The sequence below is a fragment of the Phacochoerus africanus genome, chromosome 4 (assembly GCF_016906955.1).
Source record: "Phacochoerus africanus isolate WHEZ1 chromosome 4, ROS_Pafr_v1, whole genome shotgun sequence".
NCBI lineage: Eukaryota > Metazoa > Chordata > Mammalia > Artiodactyla > Suidae > Phacochoerus > Phacochoerus africanus.
In genome coordinates this window covers 52558993-52579644 of record NC_062547.1, presented here as the reverse complement: position 1 = coordinate 52579644, position 20652 = coordinate 52558993, and the positions used below count along the sequence as shown (strand labels likewise).

The window sequence follows — 20652 nt, the reverse complement described above, 5'->3', positions numbered from 1 at the left end:
ACTTGGTATAATTTGTCAGTACAGCCACTTGATTTAGGCCTTTATCTAATGAAAAGATTTTTTTAAATTACTGATACCGTTTCATTAACAGTTATAGGGATGTTTGAGAAACAGAAAATATTTCCTCTTGTGTCATTTTTTTTTAATGGATGCACCTTTGGCACATGGAAATTCCTGGGTCAAAAATGGAATCTGAGCCACAGCTGTGACCTACACCGCAGGTGCTCAACACCAGATCCGTTAACCCACTGTCTTCTCAGCAACCCAACCCACTAGAGTCAGATTCTTTATCCACTGTGCTACAGTGGGAACTCTGTTATTGTATCAGTTTTGATATAGATTTCTAAGAGCTCAATAAGTAGTTACAACTTTAAAATTTTTTACCATGAAATCATTTCTCATGATTTCCTCAAATAATATTTCACAAATAAACATAGCATGGTTTTGGTATCTATACACACCCACAAACCACTGAATACAGATACAATATCACACTGTTTTGTGGTGACACATAGGAGTCAAATGTGGGATTGCAGTACTGACTCCTAACACATCAAGACTTTCCTAACATGAGAAAATATATTTATTTCTCATCCTTCTCTATGAACCAGTCTAGGAGGCACACCAATCATTAGAAAATGCTTGAAATAAATGTTACTATATGGTTTGCTTGCTGTTAAAGCAAGTCAACTTTAACAAGGCATGCTGATGTACCATAAGCTCCTTGTACCTCCCCACCTCTAAATTTCTATATCAGGCTCCAGGCTGATGACCATATTCTTCTTGAAGAAGAGGATTCCATACTTCAGAGGTGCATGTCATAGGCACACACCTACTAACCCTTGCTCTCTCTGTACTTTGCACAGACAATGCAACAAGGCATTGATCAGGATGCTATTACATACAGCTGCAGAGAGAGCTTCTCTATCCAGATGCAAGGAAGGAAGATTCACAGAACATCTAGGGCTTTGATAATCCAATGATCAGTCTGAGATATCTGCAAGTATGGTTGGGTAGCCAAAATTTCTCCTTACTGTTGATCAATGGAATCAAAGTATCGCACTAGTGAGAAGTTACACATTGTCTTTCATGAGCAAATCAGATATCTGACAAAATAACATATAGGAGGAAATTTACACATGTCCAAGTGAGAGTTCTCTGATCTACTTCAGATCCAAAAGCCAAGTAGACTCAGAGTCTCAAACAACAAAGAAAGCCAGGCAGGTGCTGAGAACACATAAGCAAAGACCACTGCATAGAAACACTATTCAAGGTGGATAGATGGCCCCTCTCCTTCCTACATACTCATCTAATATGCCACACTTGGCCCAGCCAGGGAGAAAAATAGGAAGGTGGGAGGATAGGGGATGCGTATGATAAAGAGAGCCCTATGGACAACATGGGCTCTATATCAGTGCCATCAAATCCAAGCAAGGCAAACTGACCACTCCAAGGAACTGACCTGTGACATCCAGGTGGAAGGAGACCTTCTGACCCCCAGACTCGCAGCTGTACTCCCCGGCATCTGCCTTGCCCGCCTGCTGCACCACCAGCCTCCGGGTGCAGCCCTTGGCCTCCACACGCACTTTTGAGCTCGAACTCAGCTTCTTCCCATCCTTGTACCATGTCACCTCTGTCTGGGCCTGGGCCACCTCACAGCTCAGTGTGGCACTGGCCCCTGTGACAGCCTGCACTTCACTGTATGACTTCTGCTCCTTGGCAAACACCACTGAGGGCTCTGTGGACAGGGATGGATACAGAGGGTCACAGACATCATTAGGCAGGAAGCCAGCACCAGGGAAAGAAGACCTGGATGGGGAGGCAGGGGCCAGGGCTGGAAACCTATCCAGGCTCTGCGTTAACCCTATGACCTGCAGAAAGCTCCCTGCTTTTCCCAGCAAGTAATGCAAATTATACACTCACCCTCAGATTGTTCAAGTGAGGACGCTGGAAAGGACTTCTCCTCTGCTCATGGGATCTGGAGGGTCCTGAGGCCTGTGTTCCTCAACCTGCCTAGATGATGCCACGTCTCTTCAATGAGGTTATGCAGGGACTTTCACCTGCCTCCATGGGAATTGCTAAAGTTCGCCTGCTTTTAGTATGGTCAACTTGTAGCAATCTGGTTGGAGTGCCCCTACCTTCCCATGGCTTTCTTTTTCATTGTCTGATGAGTAATAAACGGATCACCTTTCCCAATATTATTGAGTTGGCCATCATTCTTTTTTCTACCTGGTGACATTAATCCAATCTTTTACCAACTGAATAACAATTGAGTCTCTTTTTTCCTCTAAAAATTTTAAGGCACTAACATATTAAAATACTACATAAAATACTACATATACAACATAATACATAAAATACTGCATACATAAAATACTACATATATATAATAGCAGTATGTTCAAATACTAGAGGAAGACAACTAAGAACATTTTACATACATTCCCACATGTGTGACTCACATTTTCACTCCCTCAGGGAGTTAACTGAGGAATCAACGTTTTTAGTTTTAACATACACAAATATGCCTATAAATTGTGTCCAGGGAATTTAGTTCTATTTAAGAAATCTTTCCTAACTTTAAGACTTTAAATAATCCAAATTATCAATTGAGGGTTCTATAGCTTTAGCATTCACAAAGGGGTGTCCAAGACACCAGGAGTAGACCTTCCCATTTGGTCAGAATTATTAGGCCAATTTAACTTTTTCCATAAGTTAAGTGATCCAAGCACTCTTTATGAGAACAACATCCTCCCTCCACTTCTCCTATGCAACACAGAAAAACATGGGGAGGAGGGGAGCAGCAGAAGTCCTTATTCTCTGTTTCTGAGCTCCTTTTTCTGTTCCTTTGGTGTCATAACTACCCATCACTGCATTGACATCCCTTTGTCTTAATTCCTCTAGCTTTGTCATTATTCTTTATATCAAATGCTCACACTTGGCTTTTCTTCAAGAAAAAAGCATATTAGCTTTACCTTCCTTTTGGAATCTGCCTATCATTTTTCAATCCCACTGACAGCTTAAAAAATTGTCTTAGGTTTTGATTATTATTAAATATCTCTGATTTTTTTCATGGATTTCTATCCATCTATTTCAATTTTTTTATAGTCTCCCAAGAATATCTAATAATTTCCATTATTAAAATTGGGTTGTGGTGATTGCTGTACAATTATAAATGTAATAAAATTCCTTAAAAAAAGAATATCTGATAATTTCCTACACACACAGCCTCCTAGCAAATTTTATAAGAAACATTATTAGAAACATGATACTTCTGATGCTATTTAACTCTTTTATAATTTCGTTGGCTAAGCTTTTCTTGCTGGTCTATAGATAGAACTATTTTCTACATATTGATTGTTTTTTTTTCATGATTATCCTAGTCGAGACTCTTACTTAGTCTAATAATTGATCTCTTGGATTTTTACATCATCAGCAAATCCCACCTTTAGTTTTTAAAAATTCTTTCTGGCTTACTTTATTTTCCTTCTTACTCTACTTGGTTGTTAGAGTGGCCTACCTGTCTTATCCCTACCATCAAAGCTTTCAAGGTATATCTTAGGTATGATTTATTTTTCTGCAACGCCTTTTATTAAGTTAAGCAAGAACACTTTTATACATTATTGCAAGAATTTGATGGCATGAATTGATACTCAATTTTATAAAGTGTTTTCCTATATTTATGATGTTCAATCAATTCCACTATTTTAGTCTGTACTCATTGAGATAATCACATCTTTTTGCATTCAATCTTTAATACAAGTTTTAATTGATTACTATTGCCATTTAAACCACACATGCAATCCTGGACTACGACTTTCATCACAGTCTTTTACACTCTTTTTTCTTTTTAGGGCCACACCTGTGGCATGTGGAAGTTCCCAGGATAGGGGTCGAATCAGAACTGTAGTTGCTGGCCTGTGCCACAGCCACAGCAACATCAGATTTGAGCCGCATCTATGACCTACACCACAGCTCACGTCAACACCAGATCCTTAACCCACTTAGTGAGGCTGGGGATCGAACCTGCATCCTCATGGATAAAAGTCAGATTCCTTTCCATTGAGCTAGGACCGGAACTCCTATACTCTTGATATACTGTTGAATACATGTGGCTAACATTTTATGGTTTGGGCCTTAACCTCCACAATAGATTGCTCTGTAATTTCATTCTTTCTGATTTTTTTTTTTTGTACAATTTGGTACAATGTTATGTTCTGTACATGAGGAGAGTTATGAAGTGTATCTCCTTTTACCTTTTCTTGGGCCATTTCTATGAGCAAGGAATCGGTTTTCCAGGATATTTTTTATTGTGTACCAGAGAACTAATGAGCTGAAGAGACTTCTCGTTATTGTGTCTATTGACTTAAAAGTCAGAATTATTTGAGTTTCTATAATTCTTGCGTCAGTTTTCATATAGGTTAACTGGTATGGCCAAATTCAAAACTTCTCAGTTTCATTATCTTACAGCATTCTGTCAGTCTCTTAAACCACATTTTAAAGGAAAAAGTGAGAGATCTGGGGTATCTATACATACCCACAAATCATGCTATAGCACACTCCAAAACTGTTCCTTGCTGGCACCTAGAAGTCAGTGTGGGATGGCAGCCCACTCTTGCATGGCATTAAGACTCTCTTTGAGAAGGAAAATACCTGACTTCTTAGACTTCTCTATATTCCAGCCACAAGGCAAAGACACTCACCTACCATTAAGAAAATACAATAAATAAATACTTCTTTGCCAGTCAGAGGTTGCTGGTACAGTAAACCCTGGTGAGAAAATCATACAGAATCAACTTTTTCCTTTCCTAAATTCATAATTATAAATCCAAGTCAAATTCTGACACCAAACATCCAAACTGAAGGCAAAGGCAAATTCATATCAACTTTAAAATGATCATCCTAAATATCACGGTGAATCTTTACCAATCATCCCTTCTCTCCTCCTTTCACACGGCTATGACAACAAAGATAGGTTATGCCTATCTTTTGCTGCACAGGTATCAGAGAAAAGGAAGGAAGGGCACCCCAGAAAACCCACATCCTAAATCACTCTTGGGAGAATTACAAGTAAGATTATGTGGTCAAAATTTCTCCTAATTCAGGATCAAAGAAAATGAAACATCTCTTGCTGACCAAGAGGTGCTGGATGATGGCAATGTGGTAGGTGTCAAGACATATAATGGTGTCACACATGCCAAGGCCTACCTCAGACCCCAAGCATCAGGTATAGCCAAGTAACCAACACCAAGGAGCAAAAAGTAAGTTCTGGGCAGATATTAAGAGAAGGTGAAGGTGATTGAGCCTTACTGTTAGATACAGATGGACAGAAATAGTCCCTCTCCTTTCCATGTACATCCTCACCCTCCATCCTCCAATGGCCCAAATGGGTATCAGGGCGGGACCTTAAAGACTAGGAGGCATGAAGAAATAAGGTCTAAAGGCAAGCATGCAAAATTCCATTGAGGCCAAAAGCCAGTCCACCATCAGCTCTGAATGGGAGATCTTAGTATCCTCCCTAAGAACTGACCTGTGACATCCAGGTGGAAGGAGACCTTCTGATCCCCAGCCTCGCAGCTGTACTCCCCAGCATCTGCCTTGCCCGCCTTCTGTACCACCAGCCTCCGGGTACAGCCCTTGGCCTCCACACGCACTTTTGAGCTCGAACTCAGCTTCTTCCCATCCTTGTACCATGTCACCTCTGTCTGGGCCTGGGCCACCTCACAGTTGAGTGTGGCACTGGCCCCCGCCATGGCCTGCACTTCAGTGCATGCTGGCTGCTCCTTGGCAAACACCACTGAGGGCTCTGGGAACAGAGAGGGATACAGACGGTTAAAGACACCATCTCAGTCAGGAAGGCAGTACCAGGCAAAAAAGGCATATAAGGAAAGGCAGGGGGTGTGGGGCGGCTGGGGACTTCTCCTAGTTCTGCACCAGCTGTGAGGCCTGCAGAAGTCCCCCTGCCTTTCTCATAAGCAAATCACAACAATTCCACCCCCAACCCTCGCCTTCCAGGTGGGCGGTTCCAGCTGGGGGTGTAGGCTAAGAGGTTCTCTGCAAGGTGGAAAACAGGGGTCATGATGCATGACAACTCAACATTCCTTGATGAATCCTGGATTTTTTTACCCTACTCCCAGTGTTGTCAACTGTTTGAAATTTGGTGAGACTGAAGTTCTTCTGCCTGTGGCTCCATTTTTGTTTATCAGTGACTGACAAGCTGATGCAATCGGATGTTTTAGTTCTTTAACATTTTGTATTTGTGACATCACTTTTCAGAAGTTGCTTCATTTTCAGTAGAATTAGTTGACCTTTTCATATTCATTTTAGCAGCTCTTTAATTACAATTAATTGATGCAAACTATTACATTTATAATGGATAAGCAATGATTCCCTACTGTATAGCACAGAAACTATGTGCTATCCAATCTCTTGGGATAGACCATGATGGAAGATAATATGAGAAAAAGAATGCATATGTGTGTGTGTGTATGTGTGTGTTTGTGTATGTATGTATGCATGACTGGGTCACTTTGCTGTATAGCAGAAATTGGCACAACATTGTAAATCAACTCTAATAAAAAAAAATATACAAAATTATTTGAAATTTAAAGTGCTATGCAAATATAAGGTACTATGAACTATAACACTTTACGTGGCAAAGGCAGGAAAAAAATTAATGTATTATGAAAAAAATTTTATTCTTTTATGGGATTGTGAATATAAATTTGTGGAACAAATAAAAGTATTATTCTTCCTGCTTGAAAAATAAAATAAAATAAAATGCCTCAGGCACTTTGGAAAATACTTTGGCAGTTCCTCAAAATTTTAACCTAGGGTTTCTATATAATCTAGCAATTCGATGCCTATATACTTAAGGCTGAAAATGTGTGTCCAAACAAAAACTTGTACACAAATGTTCACGGCAGCATTATTCTTAATAGTCAAACAGTGGAAACAGCTCAGATGTCTCTCAAGTGATGTGAATGGACAGCTAAAATGTGGCATATATATAAAATGAATATTAACTTAAAAAAAAGAATAAAATACTATTATATGCTGCAACATGGATAAACCTTGAAAACATTAAGAAAAACAATCCAGCCACAAAGGACACATATTGTACTATTAAAGTTATATGAGAGATGGGATTAAGATGGAGTAATAGAGGGACTGGAGCTCAACTTCTCTCCTACAAACAACAAAATTTACAACCAAATACTGAGCAATCTTCAACCAAATGGACCAGAAACTTTCAAAAAGATATCCTACTCCAGAAGACAAAGAAGAGGCCACATTAACAGGTCGGAGGGGAGATTATGTGATATAAGCAATCCCATACCTCCCAGGTGGGAAGTCCCACAGACTGCAAAGTAACGGATACACAGAGACTCACCTACAGGAGTGAGAGTTCTGAGCCCCACGTCAAACTCCCAAATGTCAGCATCTGGCACTGAGAGAAAGAGCCCCTGGAGCATCTGGCATTGAAGGCCAGCGGGGCTTCTGTACAGGAGCTCCATGGGACTGGGGGAAATGGAGACCCCATTCTTAAAAGGTGCACACAGACTTTCACATGCACTGCGTCCTAGGGTAAAGCAAAGTCTCCATAGGTATCTGGGTCAGACCTGACTGGAGTTCTTGGAAGACCTCCTGGGAAAACAGGGGTGAATGTGGCTTGCTGTGGGGGAAGGACATTGGAAGCAAAGATCTTGGGAATATTCAGCAGCATGCATTTCTCTAGAGGTGGCCATTTTGGGAAAATCTGGCCCTACCCATCAGTGCTGAGAAGCCCCAGGACAAACAACAATCCAGGTGGGATCACAGCCCCATCCATCAGTAAACAGTCTGCCTAAAGACCCCCCAGGCACACATCCACCTCTAATCTCACCCAGAGACAAAGCCCCACCAAACAGAGGAATAGGAATCATTTCCACCTACCAGTGGGCAGGCACCAGGCCCTTAATGAAGCATTAGACCAGATGGATTTAATAGATATTTATAGGACATTCCATCCAAAAGCAATAGAATACATATTATTCTCCAGTGCACATGGAACATTCTCTAAGATGGATCACATCCCGGGCAACAAATCAAGCCTCAGTAACTTCAAGACAATTGAAATCATATCAAGCATCTTTTCTGACCACAATGCTATAAAACTAGAAATCAACAACAAGAAAAAAACTGCAAAAAACACAAACACGTGGAGACTAAACAACATGTTACTAAACAACCAATGGGTCACTGAAGAAATCAAAGAGGAAATTTAAAAATACCCAGAAGCAAATGAAAACAGAGATATGACATTCCAAAACCTGTGGGGTGCAGCAAAAGTAGTCCTAAGAGGAAAGTTTATAGCAGCACAAGCCCACCTCAGGAATCAAGAAAGCTCAAATAAATAAGCTAACTTTACATCTAAAGCAGCTTGAGAGAGAAGAACAGAAAAAACATAAAGTTAGTAGAAGGAAAGAAATCATAAAGATCAGAGCAGAAATAAATGAAATAGAAATGAAGAAAACCATAGAAAAGATCAATGAAACAAAAAGCTGGTTCTTTGAAAAGATGAACAAAATTGATAAACCCTTAGCCAGACTTATCAAGAAAAAAAGAGAGAGGACTCAAATCAGTAAAATTAGAAATGAAAAAGGAGAAGTAACAACGGACATCACAGAAATACAAAGGATCATAAGAGACTACTATATGCAACTATACACCAATAAAATGGAAAACCTAGAAGGAATGGACAAATTCTTGGAAAACTACAATCTTCCAAGACTAAACCAAGATGAAATAGAAAAGATGAACTGACCAATCACAAGAACTGAAATTGAAACTGTGATTAAAATACTTCCAACAAACAAGAGTCCAGGACCAGAGGGCGTCACAGGAGAATTCTATCAAACTTTTAGAGGAGAGCAAACACCTATCCTTCTGAAACTACTCCAAAAAATTACAGAGGAAGGAGTACTCCCAAACTCATTCTATGAGGCCACCATCACCCTGATACCAAAACCAGATAAAGATACCATGAAAAAAGAAAACGACAGGCCAATTTCACTGATGAACATAGATGCAAAAATCCTCAACAAAATACTAGCAAACCACATCCAACAATACATTAAAAGGACTGTATACCATGATCAAGGGGGATTTATCCCAGGGATGCAAGGGTCCTTCAATGTCCACAAATCCATCAGTGTGATACACCACATTAACAAACTGAAGAATAGAAGCGATATGATCCTTTCAATAGAGGCAGAAAAAGCCTTTGACAAAATCCAACACCCATTTCTGATTAAAAAAAAAAAAAAAAACCCTTGAGAAAGTGGGCATAGAGGGAACCTACCTCAACACAATAAAGGCCATATATGACAAACCCACAGCAAACATCATTCTCAATGGTGAAAAGCTGAAAGAATTCCAGCTGAGATCAGGAACAAGACAAGGATGTCCACTCTCACCACTACTATTCAACGTTAGTTTTGGAAGTCCTAGCCACAGCAATCAGAGAAGTTAGAGAAATAAAAGCAATCCAAAAGGGAAAAGAAGAAGTAAAACTATCATTACTTGCAGATGACAAGATACTATACCTAGAGAATCCTAAAGATTCTACCAGAAAACTTAGAGCTTATCAATGAATTTGGCGAAGTCACAGGATACAAAATTAACACACAGAAATTGACTGCATTTCTATATACTAACAATGAAAGATCAGAAAGAGAAATCAGGGAAGCAATCCCATTTACCACTGCATCCAAAAGAATAAAATACCTAGGAGTAAACCTATCCAAAGAGACAAAAGACCTGTACTTTGAAAACTCTAAAACACTGATAAAAGAAATCAAAGATGACAAGAACAGATGGAAAGACCATCAAACAGATGGAAAGACCACGCTCTTGGACTGCAAGAGTTAATATTATCAAAATGACTAGACTGTCCAAGGCAATCTACAGATTCAGTGCCATCCCTATCAAATTACCAAGGACATTTTTCACAGAACTCAAACAAAAGATTTTAAAGTTTGTTTGGAAGCACAAAAGACCCAGAATAGCCAAAGACATCCTGAGATAGAAAAATGGAGCTAGAGGAATCAGGATCCCTGACTTCAGTCTATTCTACAAAGCAACAATCATCAAAACTGTATGGTACTGGCACAAAGAGAGAAACATAGATCAGTGGGACAGGATAGAACGCCCAGAATTAAACCCACGTACCTACAGCCAACTAATCTATGACAAAGGAGGCAAGAATCTCAAATGGAGAAAAGACAGTCTGTTCAATAAGTGGTGCTGGGAAAACTGGACAGCCACATGGAAAAGAAGGAAATTAGAACACTCCCTAACACCATACACAAAAATCAACTCCAAATGGATTAAAGACCTAGATATAAGACCAGACACCATAAAACTCTTAGAGGAAAACATAGGCCAAACACTCTCCAACATAAATGACAGCAACATCTTCTCAGATCCACCTCTTAGAGTAATGACAGTAAAAACAAAAATAAACAAATGGGACCTAATTAAACTTATAAGTTTCTGCACAGCAAGGAAACCCTAAACAAAACAAAAAGACAACCCACAGAATGGGAGAAAATCTTTGCAAGTGAATCAACTGACAAGGGATTCATCTCCAAAATTTATGAACACCTCCTACAGCTCAATACCAAAAAAACAAACGACCCCATCACAAAATGGGCAGAAGATCTAAACAGACAATTCTCCAAAGACTACATACAGATGGCCAAAAAACACACGAAAAGATGTTCAACATCACTCATTAGTAGAGAAATGCCAATCAAAACCACTATGAGGTACCACCTTACACCGGCCACAATGGCCAGCATCAAAAAGTCCACAAACAATAAGTGCTGGAGAGGCTGTGGGGAAAAAGGAACACTAGTACACTGGTGGTGGGATCGTAAATTGGTGCAACCACTGTGGAAAACAGTATGGAGATTCCTCAGAAAACTAAACATAGAACTACCATTTGATCCAGCCATCCCACTCCTGGGCATCCATCCAGAGAAAACCAAGACTCGCAAAGACACATGTACTCCAATGTTCATGGCAGCACTCTGTGCAACAGCCAAGACGTGGAAACAACCTAAATGTCCATCGACAGAGGAGCGGATCAAGAAGATGTGGTACATATACACAAAGGAATATTACTCAGCCATTAAAAGGAACAAAATACCGGCATTTTTAGCAACATGGATGGACCTACAAACTATCATGCTAAGTGAAGTCAGTCAGACAATGAGACACCAACAACAAATGCTATCACTGACATGTGGAATCTGAAAAAAGGATGCAATGAACTTCTTTGCAGAACAGATACTGACTCACAGACTTTGAAAAACTTATGGTTTCCAAGGGAGACAGTTCAGGGGGTAGGGGAATGCGCTGGGGGTGTGGGATGGAAATCCTAAAAAATTGGATTGTGAGGATCATTGTACAACTACAAATGTAATAAATTCATTGAGTAATTTTAAAAAGGGAAAAAAAGAAAATTGTTATACGAAACTCAGAATAGGCAAATCTATAGAAGGAGAAAGTAGGTTAGGTTGCTAGCAGCTGGGGGAAGGTCGAATGGAACATGACTCATAATAGGTACCTGGTTGCTCTATGGAGTGATAAAAGTGTTCTGAATTTAAATAGCAGTCATGGTTGCACAACTCTGTGAATCTACTAAAACCTAGTTAATTGCACACAGTAAAATAGCTACTTTGGGGAGTTTCCATCATGGCTCAGCAGTGGAATCGAATCCAACTAGTATCCGTAAGGACTCAGGTCCGATCCCTGGCCTCCCTAGGTGGGTTAAGGATCCAGCATTGCTGTGAGCTGTGGTGTAGGTCGCAGATGTGGCTCGGAGTCTGCGTTACTGTGGTTGTGTCATAGGCTAACAGCTACAGCTCTGATTCCACCCCTAGCCTGGGCACCTCCATATGCTGCAGGGACAGCCCTCAAAAGACAAAATAATTAATAAACAAATAAGTAGCTAATTTTTGTTATGTCAATTATATCCCAATAAGATTGTTATGAAAATAATAAATAAAAAAATTAAAATAAAAAATAAAATTAATTGATAAATTAAAATAAGTGCTAAAGTGTTGATAGTTTATATGCTGTATAATTCTTCCCCATTGATGTGCCTTGCCTTTTCTTTTCACATTTTTATAGTATCTTCCCATCCAATAAAGTCACTAATCTTCATATGGACATTTTATTAATTTGTCCTTGGTAGTTAGTGCATTTCTATTTCTTTTACAAATACTTAACAGTGGAGATCGGTAATAAGCTGCACTGCCTGATTTGAGTTTCTTTTATCTTTCACAGTAAGGTCCTTAAGCTATGTGAGAGAGATGGCCAATTTCATTTTACTTTTTCCATATGGTTAATGATTTTAGCATCCTTCATGGAAAGACCATCCATTCTCCACCACAAGTAGCAACATGGAAAAAAACAAAAGGCAAAGGTGTAGTCCAGTAACGTTGAGTTGTTTCTAAGGCAATATTCCACTCCTTTGATCTGTTCATTCTATCTATGCATGAGAAAGAAAGAGGCCATGTTATCTTAATTACTGTAGCTCCATAAGAGGTCTTGACATCTGGTATAGAAAATCCTCTCTACTTTGTTCTTTTTGGGTTTTCTTTTTTTTTTAATCTTTCTTTCTTTCTTTCTTTTTCTTCTTTCTTGTCTTTGTGGGGCAGCACCTGTGGCATATAGAAGTTCCCAGGCTAGGGGTCTAATTGGCTGCAGCTGCTGGCCTCTGCCACAGCCACAGCTACACAGGATCCGAGCCAAATCTAAGACCTACACCACAGCTCACGGCAACACTGGATCCTTAACCCAGTGACCAGGGCCAGGGATTGAACCCACGTCCTCGTAGATACCAATCAGGTTTGTTAGCTCTGAGCCACTATAGAAACTTCTCACTTTGTTCTTTTTCAAGAGTATTTGGCTTTTATAATCAATGTGTCAATTTTCATCCCATACAAAGAATTATATGTTTGGATTTTAACCAGGAATGAACATCTTTGAGTCTTCCACAGTTTCTATTTCTTTTAGATCTTCTTTTATCTCTCAAAATGTTTAATAATTTTACACACTTAGTATCATCAAACAAACACCATTCATTAGACTTGGAAATAGAAAATAATAATTTTAAAGCTATTGTAACTCTTAAAATTTCATATTCCAAGTGTTCCTTCTTAGTGTAGAGATACAGAAGTGTTTTCTGTAAATTGATTTTTTTAATGCAGTAATTTTCCCAAGTCTCTTCCTATGTCTAATCACTAATATGTTGAATTTTCTGAATTTATGAAAGTCTTACCTATTTTAAAAACACTTTTTTTCTCATTTTATACCTTTGTCTTATTTTCCTCCTTACTGTGCTCTAAATATTAAGACTGATGACAGAAAGGCCTCCTTCTCTTGTCTCATCTCCAAGTCAAGTCTTCACTTTAAGTGTGATACTAGCTGGTGTTATCTACCATTTTCCAGAATAAGAACCATTTGTTACAAATTTTATATCATGAAATGATGGCAAATTTTATCAAATATTATTACAAGATATATGATGTTAAATTTTATCACACTTTTCTGCATTTATTGAGATAATCAAAACCGTTTTGTTTTTCAACTGTTAATATTACCCATTATATTGACATTCTAATGTTAAACTATCATACATTCTCGGACTATGACTTCCGTCATAGTGTACTGACCCCTTCATAGGTTGCACAGTTGGTTAATATCTTTTTTAAGCTGTTGGCTTTGATATTCATAGGATGTTGCTTATAATTTTAATTCTGCATATTTTCCTTTAAAGATTTCAGTATCCGTATTACGCTATTTCCATAAAATGAGCTGGAGGGTATATTTCCCCTTTTTCTATTCTGTAAAAGAATCTCCATGAACATGGAAATTTCTTCTTCCCAAAACATTCAGTATAATTTATCAGTACAGCCACTTGATTGAGGTCTTTCTTTAACGAAAAGATTTTTTAAATTTCTTGAATGGTCATAAGACTTTTTGAGTTTTCTATTTCTTCATGTGTCTTTTTTTTTTTTTAACGTGTGCACCCGCAGCATATGGAAATTCCTGGGCCAGAAACTGAATCTGAGCCACAGCTGCAACCTACACCCAGATCCTTTAACCCACTGCACCAGGCTGGGCACTGATTCTACACCTTACAGTAACTCGGGCTGCTGCAGTCAGATTCTTTACCTATCACACCACAACAGGAACTCTGTTCTTCTGTCAGTTTTTATATAGTTTTCTAGGTGCTCAACAATAGTTAAAATTTTTACCATGAAATCATTTCTCATGATTGCCTCAAATAACATTTCACAAATAAACAGAGCAGGATTTTGGTACCCATACACACCCACAAGCCATTGAATACAAACCCGATATCACACCACGCTCCTGTGGTGGCACCTAGGGGTCAAATGTGGAACTGCAGCAGCCCACCCCTAACTCACATCAAGACACTCTTAGCAGGAGTTCCCATCATGGCTCAGTGGTTAATGAACACGACCAGTATCCATGAGGACACGGGTTGAATCCATGGCCTTGCTCAGTGGGTTAAGGATCCAGCGTTGACATGAGCTGTGGTGTAGGTCACAGACGCGGTTCAGATCCCACGTTGCTGTGGCTGTGGGGCAGGACGGCAGCTACAACTCTGATTCAAACCTGAGCCTGGGAACTTCCATATGCCATGAGTGTGGTCCTAAAAAGACCAAAAAAAGGGGGGGCACTCTTAGCAAAAGAATATACATTTATTTTTCACCAGCCTGGGAGGCACACAGCACACACTAATCATTAGGAAATGCTTCAGATAAATGTGGTAAATACCAGTCAGACAGTAATTATGCTGCAACTTTAATAATGCTGATGTACCATAAGTTCCTCATTCTTCCCCATTTTTAAATTTATCTATCAGCCTCCAGAGAAATTCTGACAAAGAATGTCCTAACTGAAGACAAAAGGAAATCGAGATTTGATTTAAGAAGAAGACTACCGACCTCAGAGGTGCATGACACAGGCACACATCCAACCCCTGCTCTCCCTATACTTTGCAGACAGTGCAACCAGGCATTGATCAGGATGCTGCTATATACAGCATCTCTCTATATATAGCATCTCTCTATAGCTTCTCTATCCAGATGCAAGGAAGCAAGATTCACAGAACTAAAGCTTTGATAATCAAAAATTCAGTCTGAGATACCTACTAGTGTGACTGGGTAGCCAAAATTTGGTATCCAAATATCTCACTAGTGAGAAGCTACATGTTGCCCTGCACGAGCAAATCTGGTAGCTGACAGAACATCAGGTAGGAGGAAGTTTTCACATGCCCAAGTGAGAGTTCCCTGATCTAATTCAGATTAAGCACGAGATCTACTTCAGTTCCCAGCACCAGGCAGGTGCTGGGAACACATAAGCAAGGACCACTGCATGGAAACATCACTCAAGATGGACAGAAGGCCCTCTCCTTCCTACATGCCCATCTAATCCAGCCAACCTTGGCTCAGTCATAGGAGGAAAAACAGGAAGATGGGAGGATGGGAGAGCTGTGCAATGAGGAGAACACTAGAGGCAACATTGGCTCAACATCGGTCCCATCAAATCCAAGCAAGGCAAACTGACCACTCCAAGGAACTGACCTGTGACATCCAGGTGGAAGGAGACCTTCTGACCCCCAGACTCGCAGCTGTACTCCCCGGCATCTGCCTTGCCCGCCTGCTGCACCACCAGCCTCCGGGTGCAGCCCTTGGCCTCCACACGCACTTTTGAGCTCGAACTCAGCTTCTTCCCATCCTTGTACCACGTCACCTCCGTCTGGGCCTGGGCCACCTCACAGTTCAGTGTGGCACTGGCCCCCATCACAGCCTGCACTGCACTGCTTGATGGCTGCTCCTTGGCAAACACCACTGAGGGCTCTGGGGACAGAGAGGGAAACACAAAGACACCAGGTCAAGCAGCAAAGCCAGCACCAGGGAAAGAAGACCTAAATGGGGAGGTGCGGAACTGGTAACTTCTCCAGCCTCTGCATCACAGGCCCGCTGCCTTTCTCAGCAACAAGCAATGCAACTTATGCACTCGCCCTCAATTCATGCAGGCTGTTCAAGGTGGAGATGCTGCAAAAGACTTCTGTGTTTGTGGCATCCTGAGGGCTCTGTTCCTCAACCTACCTATGTCTCTTCCAGGAGGTTATGCAGGAAACTTTTCACCTGTCTCCACAGGAAGAACTGAGACTCAGTGCCCTTGTGTGCATTTAAAACTGTCAACATGTGTCAGGCTTGTACCTCCACCTGGTTTTCTGTTTCCTTGTCTGAGAATAATAAAGCCTTTTCCAATGTTCCTGGGCTTGCCATTATTGTAGGTGCTTCTTGATTCACTATCCAAGTTTGTTGCCCATTCACTAAAGGTAGGCTCTCTTTTCTCAATTAAATTGAAGGCATTCTTCATACATTTAAATATTAGAGCAAGGACACTCTACATGTCATAAGGATATTCCCACCTGTGTGACTCACATTTTCACTCTCTTAGGGAGTCTTCTGATGAAATCAGTGTTTAATTTTAACATACTCAAATGTGTCTATAAATCATGTTAGGGCATTTGTGTTCTATCAAAGGTAAGGAAAGCCTTACCTTAAGTCTTTAAATAATCCATAGTATCAGATGAGGGTTTTATGAATTTTAGCTTTTACACTGAGGAGTCTAACACAGCAGGAGTTGGCTTTTGTCTAATATGACTATTTAATTTTTTCCACACATTTACGTGGTCCCATCACTATTCATGAATGCAACGGCTTTCCTCCACTTCTCCTATAGTCACCACAGTAAAAACGAGATGGAGAAGTAGCAGGAATCCATGTATGCGAGATCTGTTTCTGTGCTCTTTCTGTTCTTTGGAGCAGATAAATAACTATCCCTGCCTTGAGAACCCTTGCTTTAATTATTGTAGTTTGTGATAATCCTGACATCAATCATAGAAAACACTCTCGCCACTTTGCTTTTATTCAAGAAAAAGCATCTTGGTTCTAACTTGCCTTTGTAATCTGCCTGTTATTCTTCAATCTGCCCCCCACATCCTAAAAAAAAAAAAAACCCTTCAATTCTGATCATTCATCAACATCTCTGATTTTTCTACAGATTTCTATCCATCTATTTCAAACTCTTACTGTCTCATAAAATGTAATAATCTCTTCACACAACCAGCTTCGTAGCACCTTTTACCAGAGTCGGAATTAGAAACACGGTACTTCTAGCACTGTTATTACCATTTTACAAATTCATGGGCCAAGCTTTTCTTGCTAGCTTATAGATAAAGAAATGTTTTCTGCAGACTAATTTTTTTTTACATGGCATTTCTTCTCAAGAATACCACTTGGCCTGATAATTTATCTTTGAGATTTTCTGAGTTGATAATCTCATTATCAGAAAATTCCACCTTTAGCTTTTACATTGTTGTCTGGTGATACTATTTTCCTCCTTATTTAACTCAGTGGTTAGAGTGGCTTACATGTATTGCCCCTGATGTTACACCATTCAAGGTATACTTTAAGTGCAATGGTTTGTTCCTCAGGACCATTTATAAAAGTTAAGGACACTTTTGCTCAGTATGTAAAGAATTGTGTGGCATGAACAGATGCTCAATTTTATCAAACTCATTTCTCAAATTATGCTGTTCAATTTTTATCTGACTTTGATTCTGTACTCTTCCATATAATCACATCTTTTTACACTGTCTCTTAATGTCAAGCTTTCTGTCAGTTAACACTCTCAATTTTAAACACATCTGTTATCCTGGACTATAACTTTCATCACAATGTTTTTTCCTCTTCATATATCCCTGAATTCCTTTTGCTAACTTTTTTTTTTTTTTTGGCCTTAACATCCACAAGAGGTTGGTCTCTAATTTCATTCTTCCTTCCTCTCCTGTGTGATTTTGGTATCATGTTCTGTACCCACAGAGAATTATGGAGTGTATCTCCTTCTTCTATCTCTGGGACCATCTCCAGAATTATCAGATAAGAGTTTTCCAGGATATTTTTATAGCATACCAGAGCACCACTGGGCTGAGGAAATTTTTCTTTATTGGGCCTACTGGTTGAATGCTCACAAAAATATTGAATTTTCCCTATCTCCCTTTCTCAGTTTTCATATAGTTTACTACAACTTAGTAAAATCTCACAACTTTTTAATTTTTTTCACCTTACATTATCAAGCAATATTCTGTTAATTCAGGCTTTACAAATACATATTGTTGGATCTGGGCTATCTATACACACCCAATAATCATATTGAATGGTTAGCACATTCCCAAAATGTTATGTGTTGACACCTAGGAGTCAAGGTGGGATGACAGCCCATGCTTATTCCACATTAAGACCCTCTTCACAATGGGAAAATAACCTCAGTTCTTAGACTTCTCTATATTCCAGCAACGAGGCAAAGGCACACACTAACCACTAAGAAAATGCAAAAAAAAAAAACACTTTGCTAGTCAGAGGCTGCTGGTACAGTAACCCCTGATGAGCATTTCATACTGATGGTACAGAACTGACTTTTTCCTTTCCATTCTTAAATTCATAAATGTAAATCTAAGGGGAATTCTGACCATGAATATCCAAACTAAAGACAGAAGCAAAATGATATTTTCTTTAAATGATCTCCTTAAACATCACAGGAGAATCTCCACCAATCATCCCTTCTCTCCTTCAAGGATAGGTCCACAAAATATTAGCCTATTTTTACACCCAGGAATCAGAGAGTTTCTATGCCCATATAAAGGAAGGAAGGGGATCAAAGAAACCTCACATCTGATCATCCAAAATTCACTCTTGCAGAATTCCAAGTGTGACTGGAATATTTCCTCTAATTTGGGATCAGTGAAAGGAAACACCTCATTCCAACACCAAGAACCAGTAGGAAGTGCTGGAAGAGGGCAGTTGGTGGCTATCAGGACATATAATGGAAGGAAAGTCACATATGCCCAGGTCTATCTCCAACTCCAAGTATCAGGTAGAGCCAGGATCCCAACACCAAGGAGCAAGTAGAAGGATCTGGGCAGGTGCTAAGATATTGGGACTGAGCCTAACTGTTGGAACAGGTGGACAGAAATGACACCTCTCACTCTCCCCATTCATCCTTCCCTGGCCCCAAAATGAGTATTGAGATGGGACGTGGAAGACTGGGAAGCATAAAGAGATGAAGTCCAAAGTCAAGTGCATAAGAGACTTGATGCCAAAAGCCAGTCCCATCATCAGCTCTGAATGGAAGAGCTTAGTATCCTCCCCAAGAACTGACCTGTGATGTCCAGGTGGAAGGAGACCTTCTGGTCCCCAGCCTCGCAGCTGTACTCCCCGGCATCTGCCTTGCCCGCCTGCTGCACCACCAGCCTCCGGGTGCAGCCCTTGGCCTCCACATGCACTTTTGAGCTCGAACTCAGCTTCTTCCCATCCTTGTACCATGTCACCCCTGTCTGGGCCTGGGCCACCTCACAGCTCAGTGTGGCACTGGCTCCGGCCATGGCTTGCACTTCAGTGCGTGCTGGCTGCTCCTTGGCAAACACCACTGAGGGCTCTGCAGACAGAAGGGATACACAGGGTCAAAGATACCATCTCATGCAGAAAGCCAGCACCAGGGAAAGAAGACCTAGATGTGGAGGCAGGAGTTGAGCTGGAAGCCTCTTTAGGCTTTGCACAAGCTGTGAGCCTGCAGAAGGCCCCCTGCCTTTCTCAGCAACAAGTAACACAATTTATACATTCTCTCTCAGTTCCATGTGGGCTGTTCTGGGTGAGGACAATGGAAAAGATTTCTCCTTTGCTCATGGAATCTACTGGGTCCTGAGGCCTGTGTTCCTGCACTGCCTACATGAAGCTACCATCTCTTCCATGATATGATGCAGGGAATTTTTCACCTTCCTCTATGGGAATCATGGAGGCTCAGTGTCTGCTTGCTCTTAGTACTGTCAACTTCTGGCAGTCTGGTAGGAGGGCTTATTCCTCCCTGGGGCTCTCATTTTCATTGTTTGATAAGTAATGAAACAGCACCTTTCCCAATATTATTGGGATGGCCATTACTGTTTGTTCTACCCAGTGAACTTAATCAATTTGTTTATCAAATTAATAATAAAAGGGTCTCTTTTTTCCTGTACTCATTTTTTTATATTATTATTTTTTTATTATTATTATTTTTTTTATTTTCCCACTGTACAGCAAGGGGGTCAGGTTATCCTTACATGTATACATTACAATTACATTTTTCCCCCACCCTTTCTTCTGTTGCAACATGAGTATCTAGACAAAGTTCTCAATGCTATTCAGCAGGATCTCCTTGTAAATCTATTCTAAGTTGTGTCTGATAAGCCCAAGCTCCCGATCCCTCCCACTCCCTCCCCCTCCCATCAGGCAGCCACAAGTCTCTTCTCCAAGTCCATGATTTTCTTTTCTAAGGAGATGTACTCATTTTAAGGCACTCTTTATATACTCAAATACTCAAGAAAGAAAACTATGGATCTTTTATATAAATTCCCTCCTGTGTGACTCACATTTTCACTCTCTCAGAAAGTCTGATGAATCAACCTTTTTAGTGTTAAGGTACTCAACTAGGTCTATATTTTCTCTCGAGCATGTGTTCTAT

At 40.1% G+C, this 20652-nt stretch overlaps 1 protein-coding gene across 1 annotated transcript in view; it reads right to left on the bottom strand.

Moving 5' to 3' along the window:
* Window positions 1–20652, bottom strand: part of OBSCN (obscurin, cytoskeletal calmodulin and titin-interacting RhoGEF) — a 198509-nt gene that overhangs the window by 112303 nt on the left and 65554 nt on the right. Inside the window, 4 exon segments of the mRNA XM_047776349.1 lie at window positions 1463–1738; window positions 5531–5806; window positions 15669–15944; window positions 19318–19593. Coding sequence (XP_047632305.1) covers window positions 1463–1738; window positions 5531–5806; window positions 15669–15944; window positions 19318–19593 — 1104 coding nt within the window.